At 29.0% G+C, this 17607-nt stretch overlaps 1 protein-coding gene across 2 annotated transcripts in view; it reads left to right on the forward strand.

Moving 5' to 3' along the window:
- LOC126894734 (uncharacterized) overlaps positions 1–17607 on the forward strand; it is a 35406-nt gene that overhangs the window by 14072 nt on the left and 3727 nt on the right. For both annotated transcript variants that reach the window (XM_050665954.1, XM_050665956.1), the window contains one exon: positions 1763–2426. In XM_050665954.1, the coding sequence (XP_050521911.1) occupies positions 1763–2426 (664 nt within the window). The remainder of the gene's footprint in view (positions 1–1762; positions 2427–17607) is intronic.

Genomic DNA, 17607 nt, shown 5'->3' on the forward strand with positions numbered 1-17607 from the left:
ATCAAGTAGCTTTTGGAATAAAACACCAATTTTTTTAAAATTAAACACTATCTAAAGATTTGCATCGAAGCGTTTATTTTTGATAGTGATTTTAATCACTGTCAGATATCATTATACTTGATCCAACTATACCACGTCACAACTGTGCCGCGACCCCCCAGTGCTGGGTTTTTTTTATTATGACATTGTTGTTATACTTATTTTTAACAAAACAAAGTAATGTATGAGGAGAATTAGAGAAAGAAATATCAGAATCAGAAGATGTACAGCAACAACTGGTTGAAACTGAATCTGAAAAAGAAATTTTTGAGCTCTATTTTCATAGGATTTTCTATTGAAAAACCTGAGTAATTAAATTATAAACTTTTATTTAAACTTCATGCGCATAGCTTATTAATATTTTTATGTTTAGTACAAGTTCTATAATTTTGCCAGTTAGTTTAATCTAAATTATATATTGTTCATCATTTTATGTATTGTAAATAACATCAAATTCAAATCACCTCTCTACGAATACCAAATGTAATTTTTTATATCGTAAGACAAGATTATTTAATAATATTTACTGTGTTAATAGCTTTCTCGATTTTGAATTAAAATATTAAGGAAAAATGCATTTTTATTTTTGTTAACTAAGTGTTGTTATCAAATGTAGTTTGACTGCTCAGTAATGATCTGCTTAAAAATTAATAAATTTGCATCTTAGTATTACATGAAAACAAATTCAATGAATTTTAAATCTTTAAAAATCATTTAACCTTTCACTGCATGGAGGTATAGATTATGAAGATGCTTAACTAACTAGTAAAGATTTATTGTTGACCACTAAGTATTTCCTAAAATTATAATTGAGAAAAAAAAATTGATTTTTGACTAATTAAATATTTTTAAGGCCTGTTATTATTATTTTTATTATTATAGAAGAAATCTAGTAGTCGATGATAAAGAAACCGCCCTGTGTGCATACTTACGAAAATTCCATTAAATTTCATGTACATTAATGTTTTACGATACTTTATTTTTTCAAGGTAAACTTTTAATTCAATCTTGAACTTAACAAATTTCTTTAAATAAAAATTATGACACTTCTTACAATAAGTCTACGCTTTCGTTTTTACTCGATCCTATTGTGCTATTTCAATTTTTATACAATTGAATTAAAAACAGTAATCAGTATCTTTATTTTGACGAGTTGGTGAATTATTTATTAACGTAAAATAAAATCTACTAGATGATTAATTTTTATTAGCCAGTAAAAGTAAAATTGTTTATATAACTTACTTCAGGATAGGTACAATGTAAAAAAATTTAATTGTATGTGTTTAAGTCTCATTGACTGGATCATGTTTGATCTATGCATTTTAATTATAGGCAATAGATATTTTGATTTATTAATGTAGTATGGGCGTTTTCAAGCTTCCACCAATATTTTGAAATATTGTTACTGTCAAATGTTAAATCAATATATAAATTTATTATAAGTGATAATACATGATTTTATTTAATTAATGCATACATGTTAATTAAGCTGGAACAAGGAAAAATTATGTAAAATTAAAAATGTTGTTTTTGAGTTAAAATGTTAAATGCATAATATTGTGTAAGTTATATTACCGATGGGTATTTGTTTGCTAAAAAATAAGAATATTATCTCTATTATTAAATTAAAAAAATAATTCACCATAAGTTTGATTAGTATTTAACTTAATTTTACGTTATAAAATTACAAAGAGTCATTTATAAACAAAAATCTTATTTACAGAATAAACCCAATTTATGTGGACGACGAGCATCATGGAACTTGGGACAAAAGTCGTGTCAGTTCCGGTTACGAAAGTCAACCACAATCGGATCACAGCTCGAGTCTGGAAAAATCGTCTCCACCTCCTATGCAGTACCCAAAGTCAAATGGGTCACCTCCCTGTTCGTCAAGGTCATCTTCAGACAAATCCAGTCAAAAGTTGATGGCTCCGTGGTTGTCACCTATAAAAGAAGGAGTCGTCGACATACACGAGTATTGCATACCTCGACCAGTGTGGCCTGGTTACGACGACATACACAGATATCCAGATCCCGAGCGAATACCCAGGGCACGATGCTGCCGACACTGTATTCGCTGCAAGTACCACGGGACCAGTGGTGGTAGTAGTAATAACTCTGGATATTCGTCGGCTTACAGTGGTTCTATTAGCACCCGTAGTAGTAGCTTCGATAGCCGACATCCGAACAGTGGTAGTGGCGGTGAGGGCACAGGATCATTGGTGGACGAGGCATCTCCTTCTTCTGGAACCGTGTCTGTAAAATCTAATACGCCATCCCCACAGTTGAACAGTCGCTATTTCCTCGATGATGGCAAACCGCAGGTGAACAACTGGAATTCTATTATAGATCTGAGGCTCAATCAAAAGACTGAAAATCTACCATATGTGAGTTAAAATAATTACTATTCAACTTATATTAAATAAATATTAGAAGTAGGAGTCGAATTTCCCTGAAATAATTCGTATATATATATATATATATATATATATATATATATATATAAATATATAAGGTAGTTTTTATTTTACAAGTTTGAAAAGTTGATATCAAGTGATCAAAATTTTGTTCTATATAGAAAATATTAGTGAATTTTGAGCGTCCTAGGTTAACCCCTTCACGTGCCTCAAAGGGGTTGAAAATTGACAAAAAGATGCAGGAATTAAATTTTTTGTATGTATCTTTTTAATTATTATAAATAGAAAAAATTCCACAGATTAATAATGCAGTAAATAATAATTTAAAGAAAAAGGGCTTTACGAATTTTTTGTAGTATTGGTTGTTCAACGTTTAACTAATAAAAACTGTTTAATTTAATTTTTCGTGAATACATAGTATTTTTTGGTCTTAAATGTTTAACGTTTATAAATATTGCAAATACGAAATTTTTTTTAAAAACTTATGCATAAAAAAATAGGTAATAACGTATATTTTTGTAGTACTACAATTTCAGTGTAAAAATTTAAAAAATAATGAATGTTTTAATAATGTATTAAAACATCGACGCTCAAAATTCACTGATATTTTCTGTATAGAACCAAATTTCGATCACTTGGCATCAAATTTGTTTAAAAAATAAATCACTAAGTATAAATAATGACCACCTTAATATATATATATGTATGCATATTTATGTATTGTTTTAAAAATTCATATTCACCTCAAAAAATACTGTTTATAACATAATAAATAAATAATTATAAATTTACGAGGATGTGAGTCATAAAATTAAGGGCGGTTTGATCAAGTGGAGAGAAGTGTTGTATGTTTAAGAGAATATCAATGAGTTGTAAAGGTAGTTCTATGAGACTAGTGAGATCAACTATGGGTTAGAGTGTTGAGTGGTTGTCAAAAAAGTAGAGCAGAGAATGAGCATAGTAAAGTTGAGAATGTTTAGATGGATGAATAGAGTAACGAGAGAAGATAGGATAAAAAATGAATATATAAATGGAAACATAGGATTATCGTCGACCACAGATAAGGTAAGAGAAATAGGCTTAGATGGTTAGATCATATTATGAGAAGAGAAAAATCGGAAGCTGTAATAATGGTTATGGAAATGAACGTTAAAGGAAGAAGAGGACGAACGAAAAAAGGTGGTTGGATAGAATTGGAAGTGATTTGAGGACTGCTAATGATGTGGAATATCATGTCAAGTAGAAGGTGGTCGATCCCAAATAGTTGAAATAAAGGCGAGAGAGAAAAATATTGTTTACATAATAAAATTGGGATGGTTTTATTGATATACTGTGAAAACTTTCATATTATAGTAAGTAATAGCAGAATCAAAATATTTGATTTTAAAATTGAAACGATAATTGTAGTACTTGATATATATAATTTTTTATACAGTTAAACGAACCAATAGATTAATAAGTCGCCCAAGGGGTATGTTTCACGTTATTTGGTTGTAGAAAGTGTTTTGTTGTCGCAAGTGTCATTGCCGAACATCCCATATGATCGTTTATCTGGCAATGACTACAATAAAGTATTATTTCTACTAATTAGTGAATAGCACGCCAGATGTATTATTATAGTTACAGTAATAATAAATCTGATCAAGTATAATGATGCGGGGGATTTTAATGAAAACCGTGAAAAAGTAATTACGTTAATTCGTTGAAGACTTTAACGGTCGATAACATAACACACGCATTTAAGTACCGTAATAATATTCATTTAATGTAATTTTCATTATTTTAAATGTTAATCAATGAACAAATTATAATTAATATTTTGCGGATGTGTATTCACTAAAAATTCCACCTTCAAGATTGTGTTATTTGAACGATGGAGACAGCAAAGCTTACAATTGTTGGAACTTTATTAGACATGTGAATATTATAGAATTTCTCGCTTTACAATTGTATGGCGTGTATATTACTGTGGCGAAATATAATTACCAACAGCTGACACTGAATATCTCAACTTTCATCCGTTTTTTTCCTTTATACTCTACCTACGAGCTTCCATACGTATTTATGTATGGTTTAGTGAAACCAAATTGGGTAAAATCTATGACAACAGATAAAATTACTTAGCACACGTGTCAGTCACATAATTATATCTTATATGATATTAAATTTTGTGGATAATAATGAATGAACAGCTGAGTAGTTAAAGAATATTACGGCCATTAGCTTCCGTATAGTTTTATGATGTGTTAGTACAACTATATATATAATTATAAATAATATGTTATATTATGATAATTGACCTTATGGTCAATATAATAACTTTTACTACAAATTTCGTCCAATCTTTTATATATAACTAATATAGTAAAAAATTTTTCTTACTTCAATAGTTATAAATGTAACTATTGCAATGTAATGTAATTATAATAATTATAATGTGAAAATGCAATTATTCAAAGTAGTAATTTTTATTTAAAAACATTTCTCGTTTTTATATTAAAAGTGCATTTTTCCTAATTTTCTTAAAAAAAAAAGCTTGTTAAATACATAATTTTTTCAAACAATTTTAACTAATGATTATTATTTCACAAAAAATTTTAATTATATTTATATATAACTCATACTTAGAAGATTTTTCTTGATTACTTTTCACCATTAATGTAATTCTTACGGTATTGATCACGCTCGTTATACAATAACGTGATAATTTTATGCGAAATCCTAATCTTAATAAACTTATTATAAATTTGGAAACATGGATTTGGTTACATAAAAATCTTTAGAAACTAGAACAACTATAATAGGTACTGGAAATTAATATTTACAAAATCACACATTAATGGACCACATTTAATAATTTTGATTAATTAATATTTAGTTTTGACGTGACATAAATAACTAATTTAATTTATACTAGAAGGTTACTTAAATTTTTAATACGAATTAACTTTTTTTTTATTTTAAATTGTAATTGAAATTTGTTTAAAGCAATTTAATATTTAAATATGTTGCTTATATTTATGGTTTGTCTATAATTAAACTAGAGTTTTAGTTATTAAAAATTCAAACTAAACTGATGCACTTTAACATAGATTTTTGTTTTAAAATTTTAATTCTTTAATATTACCTATAATATAGGTCCTATATAGTATTAGTACGTATTAGCTAAGAGCTGGACAAGGACGTCCGGTGTATTTTGCAATGGTTTTTGAGGAATTTTGTATTCGCCGTCTATGGGGCGCCATATAATCCCGTGTCATTTTGTGTGAGTTATTCCTATACGATTGCGTATATTACAATGCAAGTTACACAAAAACACTTGTTCTCTGAACACTTTAAGTGAATCTTTTTGGAAGCCATGAAGTTTTCAAATACTTTCATCATATTATACACTGTTATTGGACTCTAAAGCGGAGAGAAAATGAGGATCTAACCAAGACTTTTGTGGATAAGGCTCTCTTCATTTTGTTTTTCAAACTCGTTACCTACGGAAGACTAACTGCCCGAACATGGACGTTTTTATGAAGAGAATGTGAGGGATAAATCAGCCTATGATAAAAATAAATATATAGTAAAGATATAATTTGTAGGGGGTGAAAAAAAATGTTCTCCTCCTCAAGAAATAACTCAAGAATGTACCTATGCCCGAAAGTTTAGATTGTTTATTTGTGTAATACTATCTACACATTCCACTCGAATCAAACATTTTAGCATATTATTACTCACGTGAATCGAACCGTTCACCTATAAATATGTGTGTTTACGTGTTGGTGACCGTCCTTGCAAGGTTAACGGGCCTGGTCGTGGAGGGCCAGACCGGATAACAATAATAATTAATACATAAATATTGTTCGACCTCCTGTCGTCGTCTCGGCCGATTTATTATTATTTATTTATTTCATTTTTGTTTGCATTATATTCAAACTTCAGAGCGTTTATGTTATTCTTTCACGTGTTTAACTTTTTAGTCGACACGCTACTATCACGGCCAAAAAACATCACACTAATGCCCAAAAGCGGTATGCCTCCGTACTCTCACAATTATCAGTGTATATATTTTTTAAATTATTACATTTCGCCACTTAACAACCAGAACACGTACATTAAAAATAACACAATTATTTTTCTGTCCCTAAGCTCACTGGCATATTAATTTGTTCAAGAAACTTGGAGTTAATAGAATTTAATATCTCTGATTGGAATATTAAGTGTATATTTATGTCATCTGTATGATGAAAAATAATTCATAAGTCATGGTCAAACTTTTTTTAAATAATAAATTTATATTTTAATATTAATATGGCTATTGTCTAGGTATCAATCAGAAAAAAATGATCTCTACAAAAGATAACTTCTTAATGCACCTTTATTGTATTAACACGATAACCGAACATGAATATTTTTGTACATGTTCAATATAACTTCATGAAAATATAGACATATTCTATATGCTTATTTTCAATGGATTTTCTATATATTTCTTTAAATTCACTTAATTTTTTTCTGTGAATGTTTTTATATCTCATTAAGTGGTTGGCGCCAGAAAACCCAGAGGTTAAATTCCTACCTTGAACTAAGCTTTTTAAATTTTTTTCTAAGCAATAAAATGTTAAGCGATACATAAATACTAATTATTATCATAGAATATATATATTTATTTTTAAAGTATTAAGTAAATTAATAAGACGTGTTGATTTTATCGAAGTATAAATAATTAATTACTGGGTTGTGATTCAATTATTCATAATGATTGTTGTGGTTTGAATAGTAATATGTGTAAATATAAGTGTGAATTATTAATAGTTGAATCTCAAAAGAGTACACCCTGTATGAACCTATTTGATTGAATTCATAATTCTATCCATTATTTTCTTAAATTATTAAAATAGTCTTAAAGCAACACTTGGCATAAATTTTGTATAGTACCTCATTACAAATTTATGTAATATTTAATAGGTACACAGTCACGTTAACATTTGAATAAATTACGTATTGCTTCCGTTTTTCTACGATATTTAAAACATTAACGCACAGTGTTGTTTAATATTTCATTAAAATAATAGCTTCAATCATCTTGATTTGTTCTAACTTAATGTATTGATTAAACACAGTAAAAAATAATAGAAATAGAAGTTGTTTTTTTATTTATTATTAATCAACAAGTTGTGTTCATTGCTTTGAATTCTCCTGAATGTCAAATATGTTATCAATTTTATCAGAATAATGATCACGTAAAAGAATTTAATATTTCATAATATATTTACACGAGTCCAATAATTTATACGTTCAATATTTAGAACTTAAGTACGTGTCACGGTCTTCACTTGAATTTTTTTGTTAGATTTGTGGCCATATATGTAACATTTTACTACTTTTACAGGCTAGTCACACGGACAATGTTAATAATTTAGTACACGTTTTTGTCGTTTCGCTCTGATTGCACTTAGCAGCAATGAGTACTCATATCATCGTCAGGTCTTCGATTATAATACCAATGACACAATCTGCTGAAAGCCACTCGTCTGTTAAACCCAAGAAGAAAACATTCGTATTTATCTAAACATCAATTAAGCATTTAAATAATATTTTAACGGGCAATCTTATTAAAAGCGTTGTAATATGGCATTCTTTCAATATTAATAATATTGTTAATTTGTATCAAAACTAGAATACACGAATAGAAAAGCGCTCGTCAAATAATCACAGTTACTTCTTATTACACAAAGAGAAGTGTCTATAGTTTTGAGTAACGAGTGTCAATAAAACATCGATCACAGTAATGATTGTAGTATACAAGAGAGACTTTGATTGTTGTGTAATCAAATGAGAGCAAAATATAAACACTTTTTGGTGTTGTCAATAATGTTTTTCGTAACGTCATAGTCGTTATTAACAACCGTCATGAAGACTATTACACCGTAAAAATATTATAAAAGGATTATGTTCTATTTTGATAATTTCCAGTCACGAACGTAATGAAACGTTTCAAATGTTATTTTTTGTATTTTACAATTTTCAGAAATCATAGTTTAATTAACGCGAAATTCTGTAATATTGAAACACGCAACAAGCAATTCAGTCGTTGGTCGGAATTAGCTAGTTTTTGGTATTATTTTATTCAAAACTCAACACGACTTGGATGTTATAGTAAAATATTGTCGATTTACCTATATTTTGAGATATGTCCATTGAAAATTTACAAATGAGTATTCATTTGTAAATCATCTGAATACTGAATATTAACAAAAACTAATACGATTAAAACATCAGTAATGTAACAAGCTCGAGATTTCGTTAAAAAACAAAAGAAAAATGAAATATGGTTACAACGAATCGAGTATATTTTGAGTATCATGACAGTCCAGTTTTGAAAAATACATTCTTAATAATTTAATACGTTACACATGAATTTATACAGACGACAAGCGTATCGAATTCACATAACGTGACAAGCTACACGTATGACTTTTAACTGGAGTTGATTGATATATATAAATGTTATGGTGGTAATTTCCTATTTTTCAAGTTACTGTGTACTTAAACTTCAATTGTATGGTATTTATTGCACCATTCCTCTTATTAATTTTTAAAATATTTTATACCTAATATTATAATAGATAGACTATGACCCCGTCACAGAATTCCCAAGTTTCGACAACTCACGTAACCGGTCAAACAATTTCTGCGTACATAATTATTGACTCACTGGCATAATCTAATTGACAGTACCCACGAACAGTCGGGTGTGCAAATACGTAGATCGGATTGTTTGTGTGCTCATAATTAATCTTCCCATACTGAGAATACTTAATGATATGTAAATATTACAATACAGTTTAACGTTTTAAGACCAAAACCTTCTAGCGGTGAACGATTTCCGTTTTTTTTTTTTTATTTGCTGAAACCGGACATTTAAATCACCTAGGCGTTTCAAACATGACAAAAAATGTTTGAAAAAAAAAACAATAACATGCGATTTTATTTAAATTTTAACAGATTTTCGTAGTTACGTCATTAAATAGGTAATAACGTATACATTACCGCCGAGTCGCTTACAATGAGCGATGACACAACTGCCGGCAAATATATTTCATTGTTTGAGGGCTACTCATTGAATAGCGTTTAAATATCAATGCTCGTGTCTGCGTTAGAATACATATCTCTGTGAACTAGAATATTGTCAGCGGGTATTCATTTGGGCTGGTGCAACTATTGTAACAACATATAAATAAAAAATGATGCGCTTTTTCTGTCTGCAATATTGACACCAGAGTTGGTCACGAACTACAGACGTGCTTGTATTGCATAGTCCTTCTATTAAGTAAATTCCTAACTCAATTTTGATATTTGTCACTGTTTTGTGATAAATAAAATTGAATTAGCACAACGCTGTTATGACAGAGCCGACTAACAGTGCATGCTATTTGTATTTTCCTTTAACGAGACTGTTGGGAAATCGGGATGGTCACAACAATAACAATGACAATACACGCGACTCGTAGACAACACTGACGTGCCGTTGCATAACGTTTTTTAGGAGCCTTCCCGAATCAGCAACGGTGACACGCAACGACACTGCCGCCTTGCGACAATAATATATAAAATGCCTTTTTTCAGGTCAGCTTGTACCATACGTTACACTCACTATCGTGTACAATAAATATAACACAATGCACACTCAAAGGATAAAACGCCCAAACGTATACATAAAATGGCTGTTCTTTTCCGCCCCGAGGAAACCGCAACATCACGGATTCTATTCGTCGTGCAGCAGCAGTCCAAGAAGTCTAAATCAAAATGTTTAATAATTCTACGCACACTACACTAGACGGTTGTGGTTTTTTGTGTTTATCGTCGTTCAACATTATTACAAATGTTACCTAAGTACTGTGATACTTAAAACATACACGCCCAAATTCCGAGACATAACTTGCCCATAAACTACAAGTTTATAGGAATTCAATATGTTCCAGACCTCTTCTAGCGAATGAAAATACCCAATGTTTAGAGATGGCCTGTTAATGTTTCCTTGATGAATTGCATTGTTATAAAATACTTGTTATAGTGGAATTCTTCAAAAAATTCTTAGATACTAGTCATAATACCAACCAAGAAAGATTTACTTACAATCTGTCAGCTGGTCGACTATTTATTTATATGTTGTGTGTAAAACATTTTTTTTTTCAAAAAATCGTACACATTAATAATTGTTATAGTAGTGTTTTCTAAAACACAGGTAATATAAAGAATTTCGAAATACACAAACCTTGGAAGTTAGTCAGATTGACCCAAATTACAGAAGAGGCAATGTGAAAATGGCAAAGCACGTTATGTCCTTGAAACAGCGTCGGCCAGCGACCGCGACGTCAAGTAACTAAAGACCGCCGGCCGACTCATCATCAGCTGTTATGTGCGGTTTACTAGAATCATAGATTTTTGGGCTTAACTATTATATTTTTTTCTGGTAAAAAAATCAAATATGTTAAAAATGCTTCCCGAAACATCACTCTTTTCGTTAAATATCTTAAGAACCATAAAACTTTTATCAACACTCGTGTTTAAATTTAAACTTATTAAGTAGTTAAATAGGTAAATAAATCAACGAATCCTTTTTAAACTTAACTTTTCACAAATTTGTCGCGTCTAGTTTGTTTAGTAATTAAGTTTTATGGAATAATCGCTTAAACTAGAAAAAAATTGATTAGGTTTCAAAGATCCAGTGGCGTAGTTGTTGTTATTATAGAGTTGGACAAGAACTGCCCATGTACTCAGACCTATAGTTCCATTGTGTGCAAATCAGTAAGGTCAATAAGGGAATGCAAAGAATCCAGTAATATTAGGGTCCTTAAAACGAGAGACCTTTTGACTTTCCAGATTACTGATTTTTAGCATTTATGCGTACTTCATATTAGTATAACTTTTTGAAAACTGGATAGATAATTGCAAATAATTTATTTTCGCATTGATCTAAATTTGTATACTGACGTCAATGCAAAACAATATGTAATATGTTAACGTGTAGCTAATTGCAATAATCGACAAACAAATTACTCAGTTTTCTGGAATTTTTACACGTATATTTTTTTAACTGACCTTTGATTAATTATCGAAACGAGGTCGTGGTATTAACAATGATTAAGAAATTGGCATTACTTTTTCAGTATTATTGATTTGTTTTTTAATAATGAGGACATCCGAAGATGAGTCTCAAATACTAATTTATGCATATTATAAATATTTCACGGGAAATTAAATTTAAATGTAAAAAAAACTCGAATTTCTTAGATTCCTAGTTGTCCCTGAAATTCGAAATGTCAAAACAATATTTTAATAATTATTCGAAACTAAATGACGCCATATAATTAAATTTAATTCTTCTTTGCTATAACTAATAATACTGTAAAATAATATAATTTTTCTATTTTTTTCTTAATGAAAAAAAATTGTTGAGGCGTATTTCCATAATTATTGAAATGCGTATCACTTGAAATTAAAATTATTAAAATTATATTAATAATTAGTTATTAAAATTATCCGGAACAAATGTAAAATCAATTCGTGACATTTCATGACACCAAAATCACAATATTCCAATTATAAAATTTAAACAATTTAGAACACGTTATAGAGGAGGTAACCTCAGCTTAACAGTCGCATCATTAAAGAAATTTCAGAGGATAAAGTATATTAAAAGGTCTATTTATAAATTACCAAAAAGTTTCACGAAGAAGTGTTATTATTTAAATTAATTATAAATGAAAAAGAACTTTAAGTATTACCTTAAAAAATATGGATAAAACAACTCGGGCGTACGTCAAGTTAAATTTTTGTTCAAACATTTTAGAGTTTTTATAATTCCAGTTCAAAGTAACAACATAGCTTTCGTTTTTCCTAGAAAATAATAACCAAATAAATAATAAAACATTATGTTTTTTTACAATAACAAGTGTATCTATGTGAAATCAATGCATGTAGAATTTAAAAATTGTTATTATTGTTACTATGTTTTTTATTATATATTTTTTTTATCTATTTGTGATTACAATTAAAATGTCGTCGCGAAAATAAAATGGTCCTTGAATACCAATTAATGAGTGTGTTTCTTATTCCGGTCCGATGAACTTGGTTTTGCGAAAGTCTATCGATAAGTCATAGACATATGCCCTTGTTGAATCTCCGAAGTGGCTGTTTATTTATTTTTTAATTATAAATATTTTACTGTATTCTAATAACTTGAAAATTTTAATTAATTACTAAACATTCATTTTGAAGATTAAACTAGTATTTTTAGAATTCTGGCTAATAATTTCAGCCATAATCATACAGTATTAAATATTCTAATGTAATAAGTCTATGTAACAATATCTGTGATAAAATTTAAAACAGGAGCAAGTCAATATCAGGTTTTTATAATAGGTAGTGACATGTGTCAACACACTTTATAGTATACCTTAACAACTATAGCTGAAACTGATCCGGTTTTGTTTCACTCAACGATTCTTAAATTAACACCATGCAATTGTACATATAAAATGTATTCTATCTAAAAAATCTTGTTTTAATATGATTGTGAAATAATTAATTTAAAAATATACTTCTATAAATATGACTAAATCATCTGACTAGGTTTATTTTGTTGAATGTTTTTGCAGAAAATTTGTAGGAACTGCTAAAGAAAATACTGGAAATAAAAATATTTCCAGTATATTCCTGGAGCGCCTAAACACAAAACGTTTAAATTATTTTTTTAAATATTCAAAACACTGTTCAAATGTTTTGTATTGTACACTATCAATCATCAAAAATTTAGCACAATATCTAAACCAAAATGTATTTGTCTACAATTCCGTCATTAAAAATTTCATCATTTTGACTGGAATACGACACAAAATTAATAAAACAATAATTAGAAACAATAAATGACTAGTTAATTATATATTATTAAAATAATTTTACTGTGACCGAAGAAGCTTAAAATGAGTGGAAGAATGCCTTCCATTTTTGTTTTATTCGATTATTTTTTATTAACAAACTAAATATAATATTGTAAATAAATTTTAATTTTCCTAATTTTAAAAAAATACTAAAAATACTTAAAACGATATATTAAATCTACTATAATATTGTATATTAATTTTAGGAAATTAAATTTCTTTAAATTGTTTTTGATTAAATTTTAATCAAAATAATTATAACAATAGAACCCCACTGAGACCACTGTAATTATGAAATTATTATTATGTTAGTATAATGATGAATTATAAATAAATTAAATTTTAATTTATTATAAATTTTTTATTCTTATATGATTGAAAAATACTACAAACAAATGTGTTTCCCCAGCAACATCTTTTGATGGAAAATCTAAACAGTGAACACTTTGAATTTTACAATTGTCAATTCCAAATAGTGTACACATTAATCCTGATAAGCAAAAAAAAACAAAATGATTTTCGTATTGCGTATTTTTTAACTTTAGTTTCATCACTTATCGTATATTATTTATTACGAAATTGCCATTAATTAAAATAATCTGTTGTTGCAAAACGAATTTTTATAACATTTGTGTTGATTTTATAAACTCCATCATAGTTTTATGTTAAATTATGAGATGCTGGATAAGTGTCGAAACACTTCAATACTAGTTCGGGGGTCATTCACTGTACTGTCTTCTTTGGAGCAATGAACTTGCACTTGCACTCTCAATAGTGAAATATATTACGGGCTTAAGACGGCCGGTATTTAATTCTGAATCCGTCCCATTTTCACATTCTGCCTCCTCGACTACTAATTACAATTTTTTTATTTAGTATTAAATCAAACGATGTTATTATATCCCGTCGGCGGTTCAACGTTATCACAGGCCATCGTGTAAAGTGGAATTTGTTCGCGACCTTCAATGTTATTGCTTAATCGTTTTCAGTTTGTAAGACACTCTTGTATGTATCGCACAAGTATCCGATACGTACTTAGTACACTTGAGATGCGCTTTCGGACGTACCATCACATTTCTCCCTGACTCTATTGGCGCTTTGATTTTCGAACGGTGGTTTTTTTTTAAGTAAAACAACAAGACAACATCAATCATTGTGTAGGTAGCAATATGCGCTGTGTTCATACTCGCGTGTTTGTGCAACAGAATATGATTTTAATTTGGAGTATGTCATGGTCAAATACCGCGACTACATATTATTATTATCATTTTTACTTTTTAATAGTATGTACAAAAATGTCTTGCGCCATAAAATAGCCGTCGCACAATAGCCAATAGTCAATAGCCGATGATTATTCTGTTTTCTGCCAACATGAGTAGTGTAATATTAATTTTATTTATTAATAACAAATAACTACACGGTACCGCGTAAATCACTTTGAAAGAAATATCGCAATTTTCATTTTTTATTATCACTCGTCCGTGCGTGTATACTTGTACAAGAGAATTTGTTGTGATAGTGACTAGTGGACACGTTACCTTGCAATTTTTTTTATTACATAAAGTACAAAATATATTAACAAAGAACAATTTTCCTTCAGTCACTCGGACTTTTATTTTAAGAATAACTTAACGACCTTTACTGATACATAACGTCATTTTTGTCTGAATAACATCTTTAGACGTGTCACTTTTATAAATATACATGGTAACTCATGAATTTTTTTAAAAATCACTAGAGAGATTTTATATCTCTGTTTATGAAATACGCCGTTTAGCATGATTATAAAATTGACTTTGACTTGACCAAACTAAAATGATAGTAAATTATTTGTACGTTTCAAAATATTTTAATCGTGTTTCAGATGACATAATAAAACTTTAAACGAGTTTACATTAATGATACGTTTTTCACTACTCTTTACTAACTGGTAACTTTTGAAATGTCATCAGAGGTCGATCATTTATCTTAAAATACTCGTATTTTCTTGTATTACAATTTGTTTACAACAAGGACGCGTTTAAAACAGTGTTTTTACAATTTAATGGTGTGTGTGTTAACTGTAATTCAAACCCAAAATAATATATAATTTTTCCGTAATTATTATGAAGGGTAAACATCATTATTATCATTATAAAATGTTTAATGACCTACTACTTCAGTTAAACAACTAATAACTTAAGGACCATATGCTTATGAAAATAACTCTAAACGATCCAGCCGTCAGTTGAGTTGAAATTCTATGCACTTATTATACTTTATGTGGTTAATTTAAATGTACTTGTGTTATTGTCATCTTGTCAACACTTGTTGAAAGTATTTTACATTGTATATACGACAAGCAATTAATATTTATTGATTCGCTTTATTACATCGAACAATTATTATAAAGAAAATTATCTTATTTACCATCACAAAAATAACATTTAATGTATGATTTCATCTACGTGTATTAAATTTTAGCCTGAAAGTCATACGAAAGCATAGTGTAATTGTAAACGATGAAAGTATGCGTCGTGCAGATCAATCATTTCAGACAGATGTTACTCACCTTAGGTTAATTTTATGAATGCTCTTCAACAGCGTTGATCTTCTTTCTAGCGCGAGTCATACAAGTTGCCAACGCTCATTCAAAAATTGTAGATTCATTTTTATTGTTACATGACAATACTGATACATCCAATTTGTTCCACCTACTCTTTGTTTATATTGGACAGTGATTTCTCCTTCATATACATAAATCGTTTTCATGGGCGAATGTCGATAAAGATATTCTGCACGCAATGCATGTGTAGTCGTATTCCGCGACAAATATAATTTAAACATGTACTTAAACTAATTTATTTGAAATACATCTATGAGACATTTCGTTTAAGTACATGCTCTCTATAAACTATATTATTATAATCAAACATAACACGACTAATAGTAAGCCGTCATTGATGACGCCATAAGAGACAGTCTGAACTTATAACAACTGTTTTCTAAAATAATCATATCAACGTGATTATATTTTGAATTTCGGTGCTTCTTAAATTTAAGCGTTTAAATAGTAGATTTACTAAGACTATAATTCAAATCAATTAATTGTCCACTTTGATTTCTTCTTAAATAAATATGCAATAGCAAATTTTAAGCAAACAGTTCAGAGAAAGTATCTAACGCCTAATGAAATGGAAAATATATTTTACAATGTAAATATTAACTTAGTGAAGTGATAAAGTGTGTTTTATGAGAAAGGACATCCATTACAATGAAAAAAGATTTCAGAGGGCCTACAACATTATATTTTATTGTACTAAACAACGGAAGTCATGATAAACAATGCTACATGTAGTTATACTTAGTAAAAGTGGGTCTATAATTTTACATACTACTTAAACGTGACATGTTTCGAGAGGGTAAGATTCATGTTCATTCTCCATTTTATTTCATTGTTCATAATATTTTTAATATAATAATTCAATCGCATTTTGAAAACTATATATTGTACGTCTATTATCCCAAGCAGAAAGACATTTTTTTCATATTCCTAAAATATCAAATATATACATATACGTTTAAGCAATATTTTAATATTTTAGTAATTACATAATTTAATGGGGAGGATACAATTTTTTTTTTTTTGTAAGGGGTAGTAAATATTTTTCTTGTGTATATTACCCAAAGGACGAATCTCTTATTACGCCACCGGTTTGATTAAAATTGGTAGAGTATTTATTATAAACGTTGTAGTAACCGTTGCTTCCATGAAGAGTTTTTATAATTGAAAATAATAATTAAAGTTAACCAAATGAATTACGAAATTATTTCAGCAATACTTTTGACAATTTCATATGGAGATATAACTTGCTCCTATAAAACCTCTACATAGTTAGCAACAATATATTGGTGGTGGCTTTAAGATGCGGTTTCTCAAGTTGCACGAGTATTGTCTGCTACCTCCTACGACGGATCCGTTGCGATGCTGATGGGATAATGTTAAAGACAGCTGTCGCCACGATAATTAAATCGGTTATTGGGTGAAACATTGTCAAGGATGAAACCCAACAAAAGGAATGTCGACGCTTTGAGAACTCCGGTTAGACCAAAATTGAACAGTTGCGGAATATTCGTCGATTGTCTTGGTGTTTATTGATTGCCAAGACTACAGTAGTTAAATTACCAAATCACCACTTGACTAATGTCCCGAGGATCGAAAATAGCACAAATTAGCA

The sequence above is a fragment of the Daktulosphaira vitifoliae genome, unplaced genomic scaffold (genome assembly GCF_025091365.1).
Source record: "Daktulosphaira vitifoliae isolate Bord-2020 unplaced genomic scaffold, ASM2509136v1 Scaffold_1, whole genome shotgun sequence".
Lineage (NCBI taxonomy): Eukaryota > Metazoa > Arthropoda > Insecta > Hemiptera > Phylloxeridae > Daktulosphaira > Daktulosphaira vitifoliae.